We start from the raw sequence: 24,911 nt of genomic DNA, 5'->3' as shown, positions 1-24,911 counted from the left end.
TCCCCATTTAACTATGGAACTTGGGAAGCTTTGGGTTTCTGTCCAGTCAAGGTTGCTGTGGAGACACAATGACCTCACAAAAGAATGATATGAAGACAATCAGTAAGAGCATTTCTTTATAACCGTGTGATTTTTAAAAAAATAAACAAATAATTTGGTTTTGCAACGAGCGCTGCCCTTCCCTTCATCGCTTGGGTTATATTTCACCCAGATTCTTCCCTGCAACTGATCTGAAAAGGGAGGTAATGATGTTACGATCATCAACATTTTAAAACGAATGCAGAAATCCCACCTCTCTCTCTCTCTCTCTCGGGCCACTTGGCAGAGTCTGAGAATTAAGTTGCCCAAGGGACGTTGGTACAGCTGTGTTCCCTTTTATTTCATCAGAAACAAGCAGCACCACCTCAGAGGCGCTACCTGGGGAGGTGTGAAGGGCACAAACAATCAAAGAGGCGAAGTTTTGACATCTGTAATGCAGAGGTAATTGGAAGAAATCAGGCTCCGTATCCCATTCATTCATTTTTTCAAAGCAAATGGTTGAGGGGAGGGGGGGAAATCTTAATTTTGGCTACAGATTGTCTGCTGAATTCTCGAGATGATAATAAGGCAGTTCTGACTAGAAAGGCAGGGTGGTGTAAATCCTGCAGAAAAAAAAGGCATTTTGTTTTTGTTTTGTTCCAGTAAAAAGTCTTTTGCAAAAGAGGGTTTAGGGTAAGGTCGGGCTTTCTCAAGAGGCCTCTTTTCCAGAAACGGCTTGCCATCAATGCCATTTCTTTCTCCGCTTCAGATTGGGCTTCCTCTCTGTCCAAGCCAGGTTCTTCCTTCTTGTGCTTTGATGGTTTGCGTGGCAGTGTTTCAGGAATAGCTGGTTCAAAGGACAGCCCAGGTGGTCAAGCCGGAATCCACAAAGTCCACCAGAACAACCAACCCTACTTAACGGAGCATTTCTCTTGGAAAGCCACGTAGGAGAAAAAAAAAAAAAAGAGACCAACTTAAAAACTATTACTACACGTGGAAATCAGGACTGTGTGGAATGGATATATATTCAGAGGAATGGCTGAATTTGGCATTTTAAGAGGAATTTAAGTAACTAATGCTCATTTTTCTCCGAGGCCGACACACACACACACACACATACATACACACAACTATCTGCCAGAGAAGGCAGAGTTTTTCAGCTTCATGTGCGTACTTGGAACTTCCCTGCCTTTGTGATGTACTTCACACCTTTAAAAGGCTTGTATTTTTCTCCATACATGTCAAGGCGGTTTACTTTCAATCCTGAAATAAATAATGAACACATAGATCAGAATAGTGCACTTCAGGAAACTACGGAAGAATTATAAGCATGGAGTGAAGCGAAGTTATTTTAGTTCTCCATCCAGTTCTCTGGATGGAGAATATGCAGCAGTATTTTCCCAGTGAAGGTTAAGCTGGCTCATCTATCTTAAGCAGCCACAAAATGCTGACTGCAAGATCCGAAAAGAAAAGGAAAACCTATCATACTGGCAAACTTCAGACCTCAAGAGAGACCAAGGCTCCCAGGGTTGGAGAGGACACTGAGAATATCAAGTTTAATATCAAACATATCCAAGAAGGGCAAATCCACCATCACATCCAGAGAACTCTATAAGGGTGGGCCTACTACGGCATTCTGTTTCAGGTCTCACGTGAATGAAATATCAGCAATAGACAAAATATATATATATATATATATATAGGGATTTGTGTTTGTAACGGGTGGAGAAATTCATCTATGTATTGTATCAAAGCACTATGCATGTAAGGAACAGCTGGGTTGAAAGCTAGGGTTGTTGTGAACTTCCTCTCAGTTAATTTACGGTTTTCAGAATAGCTCTGGAATTTGGTATGTTTGCATTATGTAATCATATTTACTATGTTAAATCAGCCACTATAAAATTTATATCAAAGTCTTTCTATGCTGAGCGGGAAGCTTGCCTTACCAGAAATAGCCAATTGTTGGATCTTGAATTGAATATTCAAACTTGGGTTTTCCTCTGGCTTTGGAGCTCCAGACTGTAAATTCACCATCCCTTTCAGAGTAGGCAGCTTCTGAGGGATGATTTTGCCAACATCCCATGTTAACACCTAAGTAATCATCAAAAATAAAATAAAAAATAAAGTGGTTTTTAAAAACATAGTCATATTGCCCTCTACTGTGTGTTCCAAGTCCTAACAACAATGTTATGAAGACATCATTTGAGTTTCTGTGTGTGTATGTGTGTGTGTGTGTGTCTTAGAGATCAAAGAAACACAATTAGCCTAAGACATTTCTTTCGACAAATTCTGAATCCCTTGTTTATATTGCAACTGTGCTTTCATTTTTCCTCCTCCCCCATCCTTTGGAATGGTGTTGAGATAACTAATAAGGGAATAGATTGTATTTATGTTCACTGGAGAGGAAGGGATTATAAGAGATAAAGCAATCATACAATGGGGAATATACACTGCTCAAAAAAATAAAGGGAACACTTAAACAACACAATGTAACTCCAAGTCAATCACACTTCTGTGAAATCAAACTGTCCACTTAGGTAGCAACACTGATTGACAATCAATTTCACATGCTGTTGTGCAAATGGAATAGAGAACAGTTGGAAAGCAGAGGCAGTTAGCAAGACATCCCCAATAAAGGAGTGGTTCTGCAGGTGGTGACCACGGACCACTTCTCAGTTCCTATGCTTTCTGGCTGATGGTTGGGTCACTTTTGAATGCTGGCAGTGCTTTCACTCTAGTGGTAGCATGAGACGGAGTCTACAACCCACACAAGGGGCTCAGGTAGTGCAGCTCATCCAGGATGGCACATCAATGCGAGCTGTGGCAAGGTTTGCTGTGTCTGTCAGCGTAGTGTCCAGAGCATGGAGGCACTACCAGGAGACAGGCCAGTACATCAGGAGACGTGGAGGAGGCCGTAGGAGGGCAACAACCCAGCATCAGGACCGCTACCTCCGCCTTTGTTCAAGGAGGGACAGGAGGAGCACTGCCAGAGCCCTGCAAAATGACCTTCAGCGGGCCACAAATTTGCATGTGGCTGCTCAAACGGTCAGAAACAGACTCCATGAGGGTGGTATGAGGGCCCGATGTCCACAGGTGGGGATTGTGTTTACAGCCCAACACCATGCAGGACATTTGGCATTTCCCAGAGAACACCAAGATTGGCAAATTTTGTTGTCAGCACGTTCAACTATGTAACGAACAAAGTATTTAATAAGAATATTTCCTTCATTCAGATCTAGGATGTCTTATATTTGTGTTCCCTTTATTTTTTTGAGCAGTGTACATTGAAAGCAATGCACTGATGCTAGCAACCATGAGAGTGCTGTGCAAACAGAAGTATTTCCTATTCTGTGCCTGTTCTCTTTCTCTCTTGCAATCCCTTTCCTTCCAATCTCGGGTCCTGAGGGGAGGGAGGGGGGAAAAAGGCAACAGATCAAGCACAGGACAATAGGTACTGTCTGTAATTGCGTTCACATAACTGAAGCATTCCCTCAAGGTTCTAAATCGACAAAGTTATTTTTTTCACACCGCCGTAATTTAGAACAGTTCCTGAATGAGACAATCTATGAAGGAAATCTACTTGAATTGGATGAATTTCTCCCTCAAGAGATACAACTAGTGAAGAATCAGCTCTGCTGAAGATTGCTTGTGCCTCTTGTGGCTGAATGGATGAGATAACACTTTCCGAAAACGACATGCTTGGAACTCATTCTCTGCCACTCTTAACTAATCCCACAGTAGACATCCCAAGAACAAATGCCAGTTATAGTTCAACCTGTTGCAAGATCTGATGTTTTTGTGTGAAGCCGTAGTCAGAGGCTTCCTTGTAATATATATCCAGGATTTCCCTCAAAAGGCAGGAGGAGCCCAATCGTCAGGTTGCGATGACAGAAAAACAAGCGATCACATGACAGGTAGATCACATGAATAAAAAAAGGGAGAAAGCCCAGCCCTCTGCCAACACCGCCGTATCCATGGGAAGAGTTTGGGAACTCAAGTGAAGATGCCCTGTTTGGGGGGGTAGGACTCACCTTAGTGACGGGATCAAACGTGTAACTGCCTTGCGTGGGCGCCAGGCTCATATTAAGTACCGCTTTGGGCATATGAACGGTCACGATGATGCCTTCAACAGTCTTCCCCATGTTCTGTTTAGGCCCAAGGGTAACGTCAAATTTTCCAGAAGAGGAATTCTCTTTGAAAGTAATTGTATGTTTCACATACACAGGAATGGCCACCAAGCTACAACAACGAGAGAAGTAGAGTCCCTAACTATTCAGGAAGAATCACACACTCACTAATCATTATTTCAAAATGTTTATACGTTCAGGGTGGATTAAAATCAATGGTTTTTTAAAAAAATAAAAAAATGGGTTTTTAAAAAAATTTAAATTGGATTTTTTAAAATTTAAATTGGATTTTAAATTTTTCTAATCAAATTTATTTTAATCGAATGCTTTTGGAGTAAACATCTCACTAAAGATAGTTTTCTATTTAAGATACATTCATACTTTAGTTTATTCAGCATGAAATGGAGCTGAGTTATGTAGCATATATGAGGCTGTATATATACTGCATTTTGTATCGGGATAACTGGATGGGGCAACTGGATGGAGCTGAGCATTTACTGACCGGATGCCCTTCCTGACACCTATGTGGGCTTCGCAGCAGATATTTTCTTTTTGCACTCGGAGGGAGAAAAATATCGGCTGCTATCTAGGATCGAACTCACAGGCTCCTGATTGTGGGGCAAGAGCTCCACCTCCAGGCCACCAAGCTGCCCATTTAAGGCCTCAGAATAATCACCTAAAACAAAGTCCCCAAGTTATTTCGGTATATCTTGGATGTCCTCACGGGCTGTTTCCTGGTCTATGGACTTTAGCGCCAAGAACAATGTCTAAAAAATGGCTCCAATGTAGAATGCAGGGAAGAGAAGGGGGGGGGGGGCTTCAGCCCAGGACCATCTTCACCCCTAAAGGAGCCTTACATATATATTTGGCTCTTCCAACGAACTTACTTTTGCGAGCTGACTTTGTAGGAAATCAGTCTAAAGTTTCCATCGGGAGGAATGAAGGAAAGGACCCGTTCAGATTCCCAGCGCTTGAATCGAATGCAAGGGTGGAAGCTAACATCATCCAGGAGTCTTGGGTTCTACAGGAAGCAAAAATAGAAAACTTTTCCTCCACAATCTAATGTTTTGCGATAGGATGGAATACAACGGAACAGAATACATATGCAGTAAGACCGTGATGGTGAACCTATGGCATGCGTGCCACGCAGAGCCATTTGTGCCGGCACGCAAGCTGCAGGCAAACTTATCTCACTGCATGCGCACGCCTCACAGCTGATTTTCGGCCGGTTTGAGGTCTTTTTTGGCCACCCAAAAGCATGAGGAAGGCTTCTGCAGGCCAGAAACTAGCCCCGTTTCATCACTTCCTGTTTCTCCGAAAATACCGGAAGTGACCAAATGGCTCTAGTTTTTGGCCTGCAGAAGCCTTCCTCAAGCCTCTGGGAGGCCAAAAAAGATCTCAAACTGGCCAAAAATCAGTTGTAAGGCGCAGTGCAGGTGGGGTTAGGTGGGTGGGGATTACACGTGCATGTGTAGGGGGCGTGGCGGGGGCATGCATTGACTTCTGGGTGCTGGCACGCGAGTGCAAGCATGCAAGCACGCGCACAATTTTTGGCACAGGAGCCCAAAAAGGTTAGCCACCACTGCAGTAAGATGAGATTAGGCTTGCTGCTCTTCCCCCCTGTGTTGTTCCTGCCATCTCAAGGACTGGAGTTCAGAAGGAATTTCTACTCCCATCTGAGGGAGCCCAAGCAGAGCGCGCGACAAATCAATCAAGAGGCTTCAATCTGAGAAAGAGGCTTCAAATAGGAACAACACTCGGTACAGATTCTCCATTCATAGTGGGAAGGACAGGGTGGTGACAGTAGCTCAGTCCTCTTTGCCTACTTATATTGGCCTATGCAACTCCAGGAAAACAAGGCCGAAAGGAATGCAATGGAGCTTACTCCTAAACACACCCGCTCCATTTATCTCCCTCATAATCAGCCCCGCCCAATTCCTCGAATTTCTTTTCAGTTCAATCATGACAGCAAGCATACTGAAAGAATACTTTCGACAAGGCAGAAGTCTGGCTTTGCAACCCAGTCCCAAGTCTAAAACTCTGCCCTCTGTGTCAAGTGTCTGGAGATTCTCAGCCGTTTAGGTCAGTGGTCACCAACCAGTGGGCCGGGGACCACTGGTGGTCCGTGAGAAAATTTCGGTGGTCTGCAGAGAAATGTCACTCCCAAAGCAATTAATCCAGGTGGCGGAGAAACACAAGGCTGCGCTGGCATCCTCATTATATAAACAAATAGCCAGCCAGTTTTTACTTAGTTGAAACCAACGGGGCTTATTTCTGGGCTAACTTCTTGCACCAAAAGACAGCAGCCGGCCCCAAGTAAGAAGGCAAGCTGCCTTTAGGTAGCTATGCCAGTAAATTAAGAGTTAGTTTAGCCATTTGCAGAATGCGAAGGTTTTGCGCGAAGCCGGTCTTACAGTTTCGGAGAATCCAAGGGTTCTTTCACTTCCTATTGATCAGTACCTCTTCTGCACGTCTCCTCTGTTTGAAGACTGAGTCAAAACTGGGCATGCTCAGGCAAAGGAGGCGTGGCCAAAGATCTGACTGACTCAGTCTCTGAGCAGAAGGAGAAGAGGAGTCAACTCATGCCTTGGATTCTCGGTTCCGCACACCAGAGAAAGGAGAATTCCCAGGAGACTCGGGTTGTACTGATCAAAAATGCGGAGTGATTGAAATCCCGCACTGGGATGGGGACATTGATGCATGAATGGGAGTGAAGCAAAACTTTCTGCTCTGTGGCCGTTAGGAAGACTTGAAATCACACAAAGGGCGCTTTCCCCCTACAGTAGCGGTACAAAACTCCCATTTACCATGAAAGAAAGTGACAGATCTGGCATCCCTGAGAGCTTGACGCAAGCATTGATGACACCTTGGATTTCTGCAAAGACCGTGGAGCCTGTAGAAATAAATGGAGAGATTATTTAGCCTAGTGCTTCAGGTGCTGGCCTAGAAACCAGGTGAGTTAAACAACTTAGATGAGGAAATAAAAGGGGAACTTATCAAATCTGTGGATGATACTAAGTTGGCAGGAATGGCTAACACTCTAGAACCGTGATGGCGAACCAATAGCACGCATGCCGGAAGTGGCAGGCAGAGCCACTTCTGCCGGCACATGAGAGGTCGCCCGGAAGAGCTCCACTGCGCGGGTGTGTGTGTGCCCCCGCCCGACAGCTGATTGTCAGGTATTCTGGCACGCATGTGCAGGGGGTGGAGGTGCGCGGGAGCTGCACGGCACCTGCAGAGGGGTTGCCGCACACCTGCGCAGGGGGGCATGGGGCCCCCTGCATGCATTGCCTTCTGGGTGCTGGCATTCGAGTGCGTGTGCAGTTTTCAGCACGGGAGCCCAAAAAGGTTAGCCAGCGCTGCCCTAGAAGACAGGCTCAAGATCCAGATGGATCTTGACAGACTAGAACCCTGGGCCCTATCTAACAAAATGAGATTCAGTGTAAGAAAAAGGAAAGTCCTGCACTTAGCAAGAAAAACCAAAAGTAACACATGTAGACTGGGTGAAACCAGGCTCAACTGCAGTAACTATGAGAGGGACCTTGGAGTCTTAGTGGACAACCAGCTAAATATGAGCCAACAGTGTGCAGCGGCAGCCAAAGAAGCCAACACAATCCTAAGCACACCCCAACACCTGCCTTGCTGGCCCATTTCTTCTGCACCTGGCAAGGCTGGCAAGGTTTTCCTGAAGGCCTCTGGAGCTGATAACAAAGCTCTGGATCGATCCAGAGGTCTGTTGTCGGCTGCAGAGGCCTTCAGGGAAAGCCTTGCCAGCTGCAGTAGCAGTTTCTGAAGGCCCCTGACAGCAAAAAAGAGGCCGGGGACGATGCACACAAATAAGGTTAGTCAGTGGGTGACATCCCCCCAAAATAAGACCTGGTGCCTTTTTTGATGGCAAAAAAAATATAAGACAGGGCCTTATTTTCAGGGAAACACGGTAGGTTGTTTACACTCCAGTGACAATTTCAAACTGGATTCTCAAATTACACTCATACAATTACAAATGGAACTATTACTCTTCTCCCTCCCCCAGGATAACATGTCCAAATCACCCTATACTTTAAGAATCACTGCTTTGCTTACTGCGTTGGAGTCCAGCTGAGAAAATCCATTTAAGTCTTAACTAAGGTGTCCCCAGATTCATTGAAAAAAACTGTACGCTGCAATAAGTTTTCCTTCCCATGGAGGAATCTGTTAAGCATATTTGACTTGGAGGCTTCGAGGCTGCCACAAAGGTTAAGAAAGCTAGGACTCCCTCCCATCTTATCAGCCGCTCTTTCTGCAGGGGCCCTTTACCGGATTTGTCTATGATGGCATCAATTTCTTCAATCACGTCGAAGTAGGCCTCGTTATTTGTGTACTTCACTCCTGCTCTTCTCCAGGGAATGTTAGACAGCTGGCCGGTTGGAAGAGTGTCTCCCACGTTGCTGCTACCTTGGAAAGACAAAGAAACAGTCCATAAGAAACAAACACTTTTCTTTAAAAAAAAAGAGGCAGCGGTGGCAGCAGCAGCTGCAAAAACCAGCAGACTTAAAAACTGCAAAAACAAGGCTGACTTTTTTCACTTTATTACCAGGGGAGGGAGGGGAGGAGGCAAGGGAACTGATAAATATGTATCTGTTGCAGATATACCGTTTCCTCGAAAACAGAAACTGCCCTGAAAGTAAGACCTAGCTTGAGTTTTCTGCGGACCACCAAAATTTCCTCATGGACCATTAGTGGTCCGTGGACCACCAGTGGACCACCAGTTGGTAACCACTGCCTCAGTCCATCAGTTAATCTTAACAGAGGGCCACCAAGCTCTAGGTCTGGCTTACAAGCACAACCAACAAATCCATACCTGGCCCTCAAATGTCACCTGCCGTTTGGACAGTGCAAGTTCACCCGCTTGTTAAGTTACCAAACTGTTTATGGTCTGTAATCTTCCCAGAGTCACCTTATCGGGGAAGACGGGCGACAATACAGATGTAATGAATAAACTAGCTGGAAGCACTGGGAAGCTACCACAGTACCTGTGATGGAATTGACCACCGAGCGCAGGATGGTGGGCGGTTTAATGAGCTCCTTCAGTATATTGGATTCCGTTGCCAGGGGAAAACCATTGTCCAGCATTTCTTCAAGAAGCTCGTACACAATAACAACATTGTCTTTAATGGCAGTTTCGGAACATTCTCCAAAGTAATCCTAAATCCACAGAAAGAACGAAGAGAAGGTGGTTTATTCCAATTATTAGTGCTACCTGCACTTAAAAAAAAACCAAAAACAGGCTTCTGCTAGAAAAGACAGATTCTCTAATTTAACATCCATTCATCTATTCACACAGCATGGGTTTTCCCCCGTAGTTTATAAATCAGATGGGCTTTTCATCAGAAGGTGAGGAACATAATTATTTGGACACACGTTCAGTAGAGATCCGTGGATAGAAATTATATGTATCCTGACGGGCAGTCAGTTACAACAAGCCCTTTCCTCAGTGCTGCAGCAGACTGCTGTTAAGAGTTTATAGCTACCTATAGCTATGGGGACACTCAGACTCCATCATATTGTCTGGTTAAGCCAGAGGTCTCCAAACTTGGCAACTTTTAAGACTTGTGGACTTCAACTCCCGGAATTCTGGGAATTGAAGTCCACAAGTCTTCAAAGTTGCCAAGTTTGGGGACCCCTGGGTTAAGACTAAAGTTGCTCAAAACCTTTAAAAATTAAGAAAGCATAAAAACCCAATGCACACCCATAAACTTTCTTATCTACATTTGTAGATAAGAGAGCCTCGGTGGCGCAGTGGTTTGAGTGCAGTACTGCAAGCTACTCCCATTGCAATTTGGCAGATCGAATCCCACTAGGGTCAAGGTTGACTCAGCCTTCCATCCTTCCAAGGTGGGTAAAACGAGGACCCAGATTGTTGGGGGCAGTGGGCTGACTCTGTAAACCACTTTGAGAGGGCTGGAAAGCACTATGAAGCGGTATATAAGTCTAAGTGCTATTGCTATTGTAACTTGAGTAATTTCTACCTGCTAACGTCACTCTTGGAGCATTCAGTAATGCAGCTTTGAAAGAAATAATTTTAGGGACAAAAATTCTATCTCCCTAAAATAGACCTGAAACCTCTTTGGCTTACGCTGATATTCAACAAATAACTTGAAAATAATTTGGCATGTTTGGCTGGAAGGAGAAAAAAATATCTAACCCTAAAGCACTAATTCTTTGCAAGTTCCACTTTGGAAAAACTGAAAGTGGGGAACTGAATCGGGCTACTTCTATGGAGCAGAAGATCTGAAAGTTGCTAACCTTCCACCATTTCTGCTCCTTCCTCATGTGTTAAGTTTCCTCTGTTGCAAAGAATGGAAGTAAGAGGTTTAAAAATAGGACAGCAGGACTGGATTAGGTAACGTGAATGCTCCTCATCTATATCTGTCATTCTGGAGATTTGCTGTCAACAAGGCGTGCTGAAATCTGAGTTCCTCAAGACAAAGTTATAGATAGATGTTCCATTCTGGAAATTGCAAGTTGTACTGGGAATTCTTACTGCAGTACTTAAAATTAGTTACGAACCCCAAACTCCTAATGACCTCTTTTTAAAATATGAGTAGTCCTTCGTTTGTTCCAACTACATTTCTACTGTTCAGTGTGGCCATTATTACAATTTTATGGAACATTTTCTTAAAACTCAGATATCTTTTTCAGGGAAAAAAAAATAGCCTAACCCAGGGTTGGTGAACCTTTGCGGCACCAAGTGCCAAAATGGGAGCACGCACATGTGTAGGTGTGCACCGGAAACCGGAAAAGCAGCCGCCCGGTACGCATGCATGTGCTGGGAAGATGATCTTCCTGTTTCCGGTATGCACACCCAACCATTATGCATACAGCTGGTCTTCATGTGTGCATGCATGTCAGAAACCAGAAGGCCAAGTGGCCAATGCACATGTATGCGCCGGAATCCGGAAGATCATCTTCCTGGCACGTGCATGCAAACTGGGCGGCTGCTCTTCCAGTTTCCAGCGCTCCTGTGCGCGTGAAGACCAGCACACCGGAACCTGGAAGAGCAACAGGTGATGGCTTATATGCCCAGAGAAATGGCTCTGTGTGCCATGTCCGGCACACATGACATAGGTTTGCCATCATGGGCCTAACCACTATGGCTGATACATGGAAATGATCCAGATGTCAACTAAAAAGATACTCCTTTGGTCTTTTTAGCTGCCAGAAAATGGGAGTGGGGGATAACAGTGCATTCCTCAAGTGCCTAGATAATCATCCGGGGAGCCCAAAGTTGTCAGAGCACAAGAATATTACTGGAGAGCATGAATGATGACTCTCGGCTATGGATGTGTCCCATTGGAGAATGTACATCCAGGGGGTGGGAGGAAGATCAGAGTCAAGGGGGAAATGAAGGATGCATTTTAGTGTCGGCTGCACCCAGCTAACGCCAACAGGGCCACTTCTAATAAATCCATTTTCTTTCCTCTGAGAGATGCGGCTAGAGACTTATGATGTGAATGTGGGTGGATTGGTTGGGAGTCCTGACACCAGAGCTTTCCAAAGTGCCTAGGCAGCCAGAGATGAACTGCAGCTCAATTTCTCCCCTAACCCCCCAACCCTTCTGCAGACCAACCTGGAACGTGTCTGCTACGCGGTGGAGGAATTCGATGACAAAAAGAGGGGGCACTTCCGTCTGTATGACAGACACAAAGAAGATTTTGTCTCGGTAGATGCTGATGAGGAAGTGGTGAGGGGTGGGGATGACAGGAGGCACATTTTCCACGTCGGCTGCTCTTTCCTGAGCTTCAAAGAAATAGTCACAGACAGATTGGCAGACGACGCTCTTCCAGTGCTTCTCCAAGAATATGTCCCCAGAAGAATTTATAAGAAACAGGCTGTGGATCATTTTCTGTTGGGAGGACATATGCACGGGCATTAGTGTAAAATTCAACCATTTTGTACTTTAGAGCTCTCGTACCCCCCCTTGCTTTGTTACAATCATGCTTTGGAAACTGAAAGGCACAATTGAAGCAACATCCTCCCCTGCCTTGTGTGAACTCCAATTTTTAAATCCACAATTTGCTGAAGAAACTATACCTGGCTCTGTTTGCAGACAGCAGGAAACTCAATGGACGAGCTCATTTATATACATTATGCTATAAAATGAACCAAACCTCAACAGTAAACTCTGAGCTGGAAATGAACCAGACCGTGTACCAATTTATTTATTCTGAGAATTTAGGAGCCTCCATGGCTCAATGGTTACAGTGCAGTATGCAAGCTACTTCTGAAGCCAGCTGCCTACAATTTGGCAGTTCAAATTCCACCAGGCTCAAGGTTGACTTAGCCTTCCATCCTTCAGAGGTGGGTATAATGAGGACCCAGGTTGTTGGGGTAATATGCTGACTCTGTAAACCGCTTAGAGAGGGCTGCAAAGCACTGTGAAGCGGTATATAAGTCTAAGTGTTATTGCTGTTGCTATTATATTGCCGTCTATTTGCACATGTCACTCAAAGCAGCTTACCAAATATAAAACTTCATATAAAAACAATACAACTAATAAGAGTTATATAATGAATTAATATAATAAAATCACCCCCCGCCCCAGTGACAGCACCATACATGAGACATTTAAAGGGTTCCATACTGCTCTGGGTTCCCCAGGCCCGCTGGCAGAACCAGATCTTCAGCGCCTTCTGGAAGAGTATTAGAGTGGGGGCCATTCTAATCTCTGGGGCAGAGGTGGGTATTCAGCAGGTTCTGACCGGTTCTGGAGAACCGATAGTGGAAATTTTGAGTCGTTCAGGGAACCGGCAAATCCCATCTCTGACTGGCCTCACCCCCATCTATTCTCTGCCTCCCATTGAGTCCCGGCTGATCGGCTGGGTCTTCTTTTGTTGCCCTGCACAGGAGAACGGAGCTGGAAAGCACGTTAGTGGAGTGGGGAGGGAATGGGGATTTTGCAGAATCCTTCCCCTGTCACGCCCACCAAGCCACACCTCCAAGCCAAGCCACGCCCACAAAACCAGTAGTAAAAAAATTTGAATCCCACCACTGCTCTGTGGGGATGATGGTCCAGTGAGAGGGGGCCACCACGGAGGCCCTTCCTCAATTCAGATGGAAAGTCAGCAACAGAAATAGATCAAAGCTATTTTACAGCTTTACAAAAAAATGAAATTAAGCATTTTGAGTAAAATAGCTTTGAGCTAAGAGACTCAAGAAATGCCAACTGAGAACTTTAGTCTTTAGCTTAGAAGACGCCTATCTGGATTTATCAAGACAAATCCAACTGAATCACTTTTTGGCTTTGTAAATCATGGTTTATAGCTTAAAGTTGTGGGAACCCAGAATAATGCTGGAACTATGATGTATTTGACCCATGTCTTAATGTGCTATGAATGAAATCTACGGCTTGTTCCACAAATTATGGTTAAAATAACCAATAAGTACACTTTAGCATGATGTATACATTATCAAGCCCCTATCTTAACACCCTAAGTAATATCTTTCTGCTGGGCTGGGGTAGCAAGCAATCTATATTTAGATAAACATAACCTATAGTTATGTTTATCTAATTATTAACATTGCTATCCTTAGATCAACAGCAGCAGATCCCATTACTCACTAACTAAGCTCTCTGCAGATTTCACAGCTACACAAAGAAAGTAACTGTTTGCAATGAATTGATTCATGAAGGGTGTAGCATTTGAAGGGAGGGAAAGAAGACCAATATTTAAGATCATCTAAGAAATGAAGTAAGTAATTAATATGGAATAACTGGTAAAAAATAATTTTTAGACCTATTTCAGATATCAGGTGTTAAATATTCCCGCTATTAAACCACAGACGTGCCAAATACAGCTATGAGAAAGCACTATTATTACCAATGTTGTTCATTAGGGCCAATGAACCCAAATTTATTCCTAATTTTCTCCTATATACAGACATTTCTTATTCTTACTCTTCTATTTTACTTAGTTTTAGGCTTTTAGACTTTAAAAAAAAATTATTATCAAAAGTTGCTGAGGGACACTAGTTGTCAGCAGTATATATAATTGCTGACAAGTAGTGTCTCTCGGCAACTTTTAATAATATTACAAACAGTTTAAAAGCCTAAAACTAAATTAGGCCTAAAATAATATTTAACCTGAATTTAAATCAGCAAGAGCCTGTTTGAGATATAAAGGCTTAGGGAGAAAAGAAAGGCTGAAAAAATATCAGAACAAGACTTTTTTAACCCAGGAATTTATTTTTTTTAAAAAAATCTGGAAAAATAAAAAAAGCAACAAACTATTCCCTTCCAGGATAAAACAGCAACAATAGTTTCATCCCTGTAACTTTTTTTTAATACAAGATTTTTATCTTGAATAGTTTTTCTCAAAGTTGACAACTTTTAAAATGTGTGTCCATTGTGAAGGCCACATACTGTAAAGTTTTCAAGTTTGAGAGTCACCAATCTTGCACATCGAGAGGGCTAGAATTCTTGTAAACCAGTGACAGGTTGGCAATCTCTTACGGTGGGCACTGCCAGGTTTGAAGGAAATAAGACCTAAATTGTGTCTATTCTTGCTGTGTAGTTTCTCTGACTTTTTAAAGACGCCTTTGTGGATCTGCTCCTAACCAGGCTTTAAATTTAAAAGCTCCTATTTTTCTCTGGGACTGTGCTGGAAATATCCTCCCTGCTTTAAACTCACATTTTTCTTCAACTTGTCAAACGGAGAAACTTAAGAGATCTTTGAAGTTCACTTGACTTGCAATAAACTTTAAAACATTTTAAATTCAATTCAATTAATAAATGTGACTGTGGGCTATATTGCTTAAAGTAAGACTACAGTTCAGTCAGGCAGTAATTACATTTACCAACTGAATATACACAGCATACTTTTATGAGTAATAAAAGTGTATTTTCTTTAATAGCAAAGTGAACTTACATGAATAGCGAGTCATTTGAAATGAGTACGGCATATACTGTATTACAATTTGTCTCCCTGAAATTTTTTATAAGAAGCAGAAAAAGACTCTACTTTTCTACTGCATGAAAATTAGTAAGTGGGGAAAGCAAATTGATTCTCCAAGCTCTTTCTGAAACTCAAAGACTTCAACCGTGGAAAGATAAACATACAGCTCGAATGATGTGCCTAGGTAGCAACATTGCAAAGGAATGACAATCAACACAGATTAGCAATGGATGATTATGGTGAAATATGGTTACCATTCACTGAAACACATATTTTTATATGCGTCTCTATAAATAGGCATACAATTTGTAGGGTTTTTTTTTCTTTCTTCATAACTTTACGTAATGTTTTATCTTTTCTGTATTCAGTTAAAGGAGCAATTTTTTTTAAAAAAGGAAAGCAAAATATTTAATTCAGTTACATTTGGCCAGTTACCTATTAGGGCAACAATTGGCAGATACACCAGTATTCCCCCTTGAAAACCAAACCGATTCTTAGAAATCTTAACTGATCTTTTGAGCGGATAATTATTTTTCTCCTGCATGGTCCAACCTCAACTGTTTTGTAATGGTCTGGCCCCATGGACTACTTAGTCCAAGACTTGTATTTACATAAAAAGTAAACTATAAACCATCATCTAAGCAAAGCACCTAGGGCCAGTCAGGAACACTTCATCCTAGCAACTATGTGAACTCACCCCCATTGTTTGTTACAAGCAGAGTTTCAGAGCCCTTCATATAATTCCCCCACTAGACGTACCCCGTGAAGAACCAAGGTATGGTTAGCATTCATCATTTATTGCAACTCTTTGGCAATTGGAAGACCATTCAAACAACTCCTCCTGCCCCATCTGATTTAACAAGCGATGTTAACTGTGGTTTTTTAAAATCCAACCGAAGAACAATTTTTGAACACGCTCTTGTCTGCTGCACACAGATTAGAAACAGGCAAGGCCTGGAGGAGGCACCAGATCGGTCTTAAAATGAACTGATATGGTCCAAAAGTCAACAGGACCAAATCAACCTATTCAAAAAGCAGATCTCATATAAAGGGCAAGCTGGTTGGCCATTCTGTGGTTACTGAAGCAAAACAGAAAGTGCCAAGTTTATACAGCCTAGCAATTGGTCTCCAGGAAGAGGAAACAAGAGGACAACTTAGGTGTGGAGACAATAACTTGGTTCTCAACACCTATAGGCCCAAGGAGCTGACAGTGGACTACAGAAGGAACAGATCAGGAATCCGGCCCTTGCTTATCAATGGAGACTGAGTGGAGCAAGTGGCCAGTTTTAAGCTTCTGGGTGTTACCCTAAAAGAGGACCTGACCTGGGTCAAAAGGGCCCAGCAGAGATTATACTACCTGAGACTTCTCAAGAAACAACAACTGAATGAGAAACTGCTGGTGACCCTCTACAACAGCACCAGAGAGAGTATCTTAACTTATTGTATCTGTGTAGGGTTTGCCAATTGCACAGTGGCAGATAGGAAAGTCCTCCAGAGGGTTAACCTCATTGCCCAGAGGATCATGGGTTGCCCTCTCCCCTCTTTGGAAGAGCTTTATAGCTCCCGCTGCCTTAAGAAAGTTCAAAACATTTTCAAAGATCCATCTCATCCTGGGCACCCCTTTTTTAAACTATTACTATCTGGCAGACGGTACAGGATAATAAAAACAAATAGGACAAATAGGCTGAAAAACAGCTTCTATCCCAGGGCAGTAGCTCTGTTGAATTCTACTGTATAGTACAGTGAAGGTGGTATTGAATTTCATTGTACAATGTGCAGTGACAATAAACTAAACTAAACTCTGCCTGTAGTCCTTTGCCAAATCATTGCTCAAGTGGTCAAAGGTGATGGACAGCCAACCACCTGGGCTTCCAATCTGAGCAACAAGACTTCGTGGCTGTTTACTCAGATAAGTTTCAACTGACACAATCCTAACGTGATCCACTGATGACTGGTGCCCATTACCCCAAGAAGCCCACCAAGCCCGCACAAAGAACTGTGCCCTCACTCTCTCAGGTTCAGCGCATATCGCTCTGGCTCAGAAGTTGAATGATATTGGACCAGGCTGGATCTCAGGGACTGGCACTCGATTGCTTTCTCTTCAGCTAGACTGGATATCCCAGAGCCCCCAAAAGTTAGGCATCCTGACTGATGTTTCTGCATTGCCCGTGCAATGAATACTATCCCACGAGTTTATGCATGTGCTCTTTTCAATGCTCTAGCAGATTTATACATGATGTGACCTTCTATACAGGGATCTGGGCAAAAGTGGCACAGAGCCATTGCAACCAGGGCTTTCTTATAGTCTCTTATTAGATGGTCATTGCTACAAATGGAGTGTGATGACCCGGGGCATGGCACAAAGGCAACACAGTCACATAAGTAAGAAAAGTCCCTTTAATACCTCCAACTTTGTCCACAATGTCCACTACCGTCGGCTGGAGAAAAAAACTTTCCCCAAAACTGTCTTTTAAGTGGAGGAAATTCAGTCTGAAAACCAAGTACGTATAAACTGTAACTAAAAATCCACACAAACCACGCTGCAGCAATTAACTGGACAAGGCAGGAGAAGGAATTGCAGACTTCCAAGATCAACGAACACACACAGTTGGGAAGACGCCAGGAACCCAGATAAGCCTTGACAATAAAAGATATCTCACGAATTGCTTCCAACAAGTTGCTATGCACAAACTCCCTTTTTAAACACTGTGTTCCCAGCTGCAGCTAATGAAGGGGATCAGGGCCCTTTCCTCCTCCATAAGCCACACAATTCACATTGTTCCCTTCTCCATTCCTCCCTGCGTGCCCTAAGATGAAGAGGGGGCGGGCCCGGGTCTTCCTCTGAACTGCCTCTCCCTTGCTCTACCCCTCCCCTGCTCTGCCCAGCCGGACTTTGCCCTTCCCCAGTTTCCTCCACAGCCACCGGAGGCACACTCCCACTCCCTGTCAGCTGCTTGACTTCCCCCTCGGAATCAGATTCCACTAGGGGCATGACATGGAGACTGATAGACAAACCTCTATTTTTCCGATGCGGTTCCTTGTAAAGAATGGGATCCTGTAACCACATGAGGTTTATTTGTTTATCATGCCTTTATTATTGTTATAAATAAGGCGGGTAACACACTTAGTATTCTTGCCTCCTCCTATTTTCCCCACAACCACCCCCCTTGTGAGATGAATTGGGCCGAATATGCATGATTGGCTCAAAGCCACCAGTTTGCTTTCAGCTGAACAAAAAAAATGCAAAGTAAAAAGAATATGTAACTAAAATTAAGCAATTGAACAAGAAGAGCCCAATGATCCAATTATGCATACCCAGCAGCTCATAGCTACAATGACTCTATGAAATATAGGAGTTGTGAACTTCATGACTTCTTCTACAACCAATATGTATTTTCATATTTAACTGCAAAATAATAATCACAAGGATTGATGATGATAACATTAGCAATTAGAGAGCAAGAAGAAACAGAGTATTATAAAATATGGTATTTATTCTATCAATGGTTAAATAGAAAAGTAAGAAATTGAAGTATATTGTAGTAGTAATGATATGTTATAACTGATCATCTTTAAATAAAACATAATATGTATAAAAATTAGTAAGAATTGAGATATGCTCTAAAGGATAATATGGAATTGAAATTAAAGTCTAATGATTGTATTGTAATAATAAAATATATGAAAAGTTAATTAATGCAATATGAATGTAAATTTAAGAGGAAAAGACTATAGATATTGTGAACAAGACATATGTACCAACCGACACTGTACAATTGAAAGAGGGTTTTATTGTATTGTTTTATGTATTATGTTTTGTGTTTGTTGTTAATTTTTTTTAAAAAAAAAAATATAAAAAAGGGATTGATGATGACTTGCACCTAGACATCACAGATTAACTGGATCAGGGATCTTATTTGCATAATGAATGAGTATAAACACCATCTGCCTTTCAAAGGCCATTTGAGGGAGATTCTCTGTAAAAATCCCTAAGATGTACTCGGAAACATTCTTTCGGGCTACAGGGATTGATGGTTAGTTTATCATTTCATCAGTGTGGATAGCCACGATCTGTGCAAAAATCATGGGAACCTTTACTTTTTCAGCTACCATGCTAGCAAAAGTAACCAACCAACCTACTTTAAACTTTTCTGGTTCAAGGTGGACTTTGATGAAGTCCATGGGGGGGAAAAAACAGGACGATCTATGTCTCAGACCAATCCTTTAGGGCCATGGCAGCATTTGGTATCGCTGGATCTCTGATCTTGCAATAACTCAGCATATGAAAACAAAGACGATCTCTAATATGCCAAGGATATGACCTTTAGCGTTTGCCTCCTTTTCTCTTACAGAGTCTGCTGAGAAAACCAACTTGACTTAGAAATGCATGTTAAGCCCTATTTAAGGTTTGTCTGATTGTAGCTCAGCCTGTGTGAACCCAGCCAATTCAGGGCTTGTCCAAACCAAGAGGTGACTAAACAGACTTCCCAATAACTATGCTGGATAAGGCTCTCTGGCACTTTTCATCTGGGCTCCTCTTAACAAACCCTGAATGCTTGAAGCGTGATGGGTCCTCACCCCTTTGAAAAATCTAGGGAGAGGGCCACTTTTTCCTTATCCCGACGCGCTCCAAACCAAAAGTGCAGACGCAAGTACACAATGTCCCCAGTTCCTCTCGTGTGCCGATTCATGCTTGGTGTGAACCTCGGATAAGCCTCTGCTTCACGTGACATGGCCGTCCACAGTTTGCGTTATCTTTTCAGGCATTTGTCAAAACAAATTCCTTAAATAAATGCGAGGGCCTAAACTGATTGCAACAACTGAGCTCTTTATATTTTGGGGGTGGGGGGTGGGGAGGCTAAACCTGCTCCCAACTTCTTACTGGCTGCATTTCATTTCCCACTTGTGAAGAAGAGGTAAGAAATACTCAGGAAGAGGAGGATTGCAAATTTTATTACTGCCCATCATTACTTGACATTAACAGGGATTTTTGCCTGGATGGTGACATCGTGGTTGAGGACAATAAATTTAAAAACTCATGGGTACAAACTGTGGCTAATCACAGCCTGGCGTTCCCGCCCTGCTCGGCCAACTGCAGTAAGGCTTTAATAGCTTCTTTTCTTTGGCTTAGACCGGTGCTCCCCAAATCTCGATAAATTATCCAAAAATGGGACTTTGTTTTTTTTTCTTGGGGCAACAGAAAAATGAACAGAATAACAGACTTGGAAGGGACCTTGTAGGTCATCAAGTCTAACCCCCTGCCCAAGCTGGAGACCCTACACTATTTACAACACACACCGCACTACCCAATCACAACAGGCCATGTAAACTAACTTTAAGGTGTTCCAGGCTTCAGACGGTTGCTAAAGTGGAGTAGTTTAACTACAGCCTGGAATCGTGGCCTCCACTACAGCACGGGTCACAAGAGCAGCCACAAATCACAACGGAAGTGTTTCCAATGGTGTCAGTATGCCGAGCCAAACCCCTGGTACAACCCCCAAGGATGGGGGAAGAAAACCCCAGGCTACCTCTGCTCCATTTGCCTGGATAGGAGTAGTCTATCTGATTGGCTGCGGCGCTCTTACTTGGCTGAGTATCTTAGCCAGGATTAATGGAAAGCGAAAGTGTAGTTAAAAAAAGTTTTTCCCCCTCTTCTGTGCCCTGGGTCTGACCAAGTTGTGCAGCTCCAGTGCTGTGGTTTGTTAAGCCAGGGCTTACCGCTCAGGGGTCTGTGTGAATCTGCCCAACCCCTCGTTTACCTAGAGATCCCTTCCCTAAATAAATCATGGCTTAACATATAAGGACAAACCACTATTGGAATATATTTACATGTTCTAAACCACAGTCTACCCTCAAAACGACGCACTGCACAAGAGAACGATGCAAGGACAGTTTTTCCCCCAAATGTGATCATTCTGCTAAACAACTAATTCCCACAACTGTCAAACTATTTAGTAATACTGTGTTACTATTATTCTTCTCATCCTTCCTATTCCCTGTCTCTTCCCACTTATGACTTAATACCGTGTTGCTTGTCTCTTTACAATTTATATTGTTTATTTGTTCTCTGGTATGATTTGACTTATTAGTAACCCATGATTATCACGAAGTGTTGTATCTTATGATTCTCGATGAAATGTACTTTATTTTTTTATTTTTTCTTTATGTACACTAAGAGCTTATGCACCAAAGACAAATTCCTTGTGTGTCCAATCACACTTGGCCAATAAAAGAATTCTATTCTGTTCTAGTCCCTTCAAACAGGAGAGCTTAAGGCCTCATTTATGAATCATATTATAAAGCATACCAAAACCAAAAAAAAAAAAGACGCCCCCTCACAAAACTTTTTTGACACACTGAACATTATCATGCCTTGGTTTAACCCTGGTTCGATCCCAAGTCACAACCACGTTTTCAGATTGGTTTCATCTTCGACTTGGGTTTCCTCTCAGCAAAAAGGTGTGGTCCAGGACTCACCAACCTTTTGGTCTTCAGGGACCACCAAATTCATAATTTTAAATCCCACGGACCAGAGACCCTGGGGAAATCCCCCCAAAAAGTCTGCAGGGAAATTCCCCACCCCGTTTTCCTACTGATCGATCATTTTTTATTTGGGATCGCAGGATACTGTCTCCAGCTCCGTTCTCATGGGGAGAGAGAGAGAGAGAGAGACTTCTGGCTTCATGCAAGGAAAGCAGCAGAAGCAGAAGCAGCAGAAGTCTTTCTCTCTCTCCCTGAAACTCCACCAGAAATGAGTCTTTGTGAGACTTGTTGCACTGGCACAGCCTCTTGGAGCAGGAGGCCTTGCAGGGTCCCAAAGACTCATTTCTGGTGGAGTTTGGGGGAGAGAAAGAAAGAGTTTTGCTGCTTTCCTTATGTGCAGCCAAAAGTAGAAGAAGGAAAGAAGCAGCCCAGTGGCCAGGCGAGGCGTGTGGGGGGAGTGGGGCAAGTCCCCCCCCACCCTTTCCCCCCTCCCCTCACTACCTCGTGTTGTTTGCAATGCAAGCGAAGTGTTCCTGCACAGCCTGGATTAATTGCTTTGGGGATGACATTTCTTTGTGGACCACCAAAATTTTCTCATGGACCACCAGTGGTCCCTGGCCCACTGGTTGACGGCCACTGATCTAGTCCAACCCCCACCCAAGTAGGAGACCCTACAACCCTTTATTAACAGAGTTGGAAGGGATCTTGTAGGTCATCTAGTTCAACCCTCCCGCCTGCCCAAGCAGGAGACCCTACACCATTTATTAACAGATTAAGAAGAGTTGGAAAGGACCTTGTAGGTCATCTAGTCCAACCCACTCCCACCCCCACCTACCTGTTCAAGCAAGAGACCCTACAACTATTTATTAACAGAACTGGAAGGGACCTTGTATGTCATCTACTCCAACACCCCCGCCCCCAGCTACCTGCCCAAACAAGAGATCCTACAACCATTTATTAACAGAATTGCAAGGGACCTTGGAGGTCATCTAGTCCAACCCCCCACACAAGCAGGAGACCCTACACCATTTAGAATAGAATAACAGACTTGAAAGGGACCTTGGAGGTCCTCTCGTCCAAAGCCAGGAGACCTTACACCATTTCCGACAGAAGGTTGCCCGAGGGCTCTTATTAACAGATTAACAGAGTTGGAAGGGGCCTTGGAGGCCGTCTAGTCCAACCCCTCCCCACCCCGCCCAAACAGGAGACTCTACACCATTTATTAACCGATTAACAAGAGTCGGGAGGGATCTTGTAGGTCATCTAGTCTAACCCCGCACCCAAGCAGGAAACCCATGCACCACAGTCCAGTCTCTTGTTGAAACCCTCCAGGGACGAAGCTCCCACAACAACAGCAGCAGCAGCAGCAGCAACAACAAAGCAAGCCATGCTGTAAAAGCAGCCAGATTTTGCATTTGTTCTGTTCGTTTGTTTTCAAAACCGAGAATATGTCGTATTTCATGAACGAAACGCGGCTTCTGAAACCGCATCGGACCTCCCCTCTCAGGGACACCCCCAACCCCCACCCCAAGAAGCCGTCCGGAGAAACCAGGACACCCTTTGCAATGAAACGCAGGCGGGCTGGGTTTGCACCCACAGCCACCCACGAACGGGGGTTGTGTCGTGGCGAACCCAACGGCTGCGGTGTTCCTCCACTTCAGGGACCGGTCCGAGGAGCTTCTGGGCCCAGAACGTCTCTAACCCCGACGGGAGGCTGTCCCAGGACGGCGGCCTGGAATCGGGACCCAGCCCGAGAGGGTGGAGGAGCCGCCACCTTACCTCAAATACGACCCCCCACACGCATACACCCCCCACATACCCCCTTCAAGCGGACGGGCGAAAGCCGGGAATCCCGCTCGGCGGCTGTGCGAAACCCCCGGCCGCCCCCCAATTACCTTCCCCGTGAGGAAACCACCGGCGGCGGCGGAGGAGGAGGAGGAGCGGCGGAGGCGGAGGCAGCAACGCGGCCCAAGATGGCTGCGAAGTCCTCCCAGGCCCGGCCACGCCCCGGCCCGGCCCGCCTGCTGCCCCCGCTGAGGGGTGGAGGGGGCGGGGGAGAAGAACAGGCCGGCCGGCCGGGCCACGCCGCCAAGGAAAAGCCGCCGGTTTCCCCCGCCTCCTCCTCCTCCTCCTGTGCGCGAGCGCGGCCGCGGCCTCGCGCCCAGCCGCCGCCGCCGGAGCAACCGCCTCCTCCGCCTGGGCCCCGCCTCGGCTCCTCCACGCTGCCCCGGGGAAGGGAAGGGAAGGGGGCGGGGAAGGGAAAAAAAAAAAAGGACTCGCCTCGAGGCCGCCGGCATGAGGAGGTCGGCGGAGGCGCCGCGCGCCAAGAAGCCGAAGCTGCGGGACGAGCCGGGCCGCCTCAGGTAAGCGCGCGCCCAGGGGTGGGGAAGCCCCGCCGGCCGCGCCTCCTCCGCCTCCTTCGCCTCACGGCGCCGCCTCCTCCGCCTCCTCAGGCCGCGGGCAGGGGAAGGGCCGCTCTCTCGTCGTCCTCCCCCCCCCCCGCCGCCACCGCCCCGGCTTGGCTGGGCGACCAGAGCCGGCTTGGTTGTCCAATCCTCCGCCCGAGAGGGGCCCTTCTGCTCTCCGCCCGCTCCTCTTTCCCGTCAGGGACCGAATCGGGCCTGGTGGAGAAACAAAACCAGATCAGATTTGAACAGAGTTGGAAGGGACCTTGGAGGTCATCTAGTCCAACCCCCTCACCCCTGCTCAAGCAGGAGGCCCTACACCATTTCTGACAGGTGACTCTCAGAGGGCTCTTATTAACAAATTAACAGAGTTGGAAGGGACCTTGGAGGTCATCTAGTCCAACCCCTCACCCCTGCTCAAGCAGGAGGCCCTACACCATTTCTGACAGGTGACTCTCAGAGGGCTCTTATTAACAAATTAACAGAGTTGGAAGGGACCTTGGAGGTCATCTAGTCCAACCCCTCACCCCTGCTCAAACAGGAGACCCTACACCATTTATTAACAGAGTTGGAAGGGATCTTAGAGGTCATCTACCCCAACCTCCTCCCATCCAAACAGGGGATCCTGTTACTTCGGTTCTGACAAGTGGTTGTCAGAGGGCTCTTATTAACAGATTAACAGAGTTGGAAGGGACCTTGGAGGTCATCTAGTCCAACCCCCCCTCCACCCCTGCCCAAGCAGGAGATCCTACACCATTGATTAATAGATGGCAGTCCAGTCTCTTTTTGGAAAGCTTCCAGGGATGAAGCTCCCACAACAACGTGGGCCCCCGTGGGGAAGACAAACCCCCTGCCCCCGAGTGTGAGTTAAGGCTTCCCAGGGTCACAACTTTCCTCTTGGTTGCAGTTCTGGGTTTGCACGGAAAGGGTGTGCAACACCTGGA

At 45.0% G+C, this 24,911-nt stretch overlaps 2 protein-coding genes across 4 annotated transcripts in view; one reads left to right on the top strand and one right to left on the bottom strand.

The window, feature by feature from the left end:
- Nucleotides 1–453: 453 nt before the first annotated feature.
- On the bottom strand, nt 454–23,976 carry AP3M1 (adaptor related protein complex 3 subunit mu 1). 2 transcript variants are annotated; one of them, XM_087933842.1, is made up of 9 exons: nt 23,843–23,976; nt 11,755–12,030; nt 9,158–9,329; nt 8,442–8,579; nt 6,953–7,038; nt 5,033–5,166; nt 4,050–4,257; nt 1,965–2,109; nt 454–1,281 (listed from the first exon to the last, which is right to left on the bottom strand). In XM_087933842.1, exons 2-9 carry the CDS (start codon nt 12,025–12,027, stop codon nt 1,181–1,183), a joined length of 1,257 nt encoding a protein of 418 aa, XP_087789968.1. In that variant the 5' UTR covers nt 12,028–12,030; nt 23,843–23,976; the 3' UTR covers nt 454–1,180. The 2 variants fall into 2 exon arrangements, with proteins under 2 accessions (XP_087789968.1, XP_087789969.1); XM_087933843.1 differs by lacking the exon at nt 23,843–23,976 and adding an exon at nt 23,458–23,748.
- ADK (adenosine kinase) overlaps nt 23,794–24,911 on the top strand; it is a 239,474-nt gene continuing 238,356 nt past the window's right edge. For both annotated transcript variants that reach the window (XR_015743669.1, XM_026710963.2), the window contains exon 1: nt 23,794–23,925. Coding sequence is in view for 1 of the 2 variants with exons in the window: in XM_026710963.2 (XP_026566748.1) it covers nt 23,858–23,925 (68 nt within the window). In the remaining variant the exon portion in view is untranslated. The remainder of the gene's footprint in view (nt 23,926–24,911) is intronic.

The sequence above is a fragment of the Pseudonaja textilis genome, chromosome 4, assembly GCF_049901715.1.
Source record: "Pseudonaja textilis isolate UNSWEBS1 chromosome 4, rPseTex1.2, whole genome shotgun sequence".
In the NCBI taxonomy this organism is placed as follows: domain Eukaryota; kingdom Metazoa; phylum Chordata; class Lepidosauria; order Squamata; family Elapidae; genus Pseudonaja; species Pseudonaja textilis.
The sequence above is the reverse complement of the archived record's forward strand: the minus strand, read 5'-3'. Positions and strand labels throughout refer to the sequence as shown.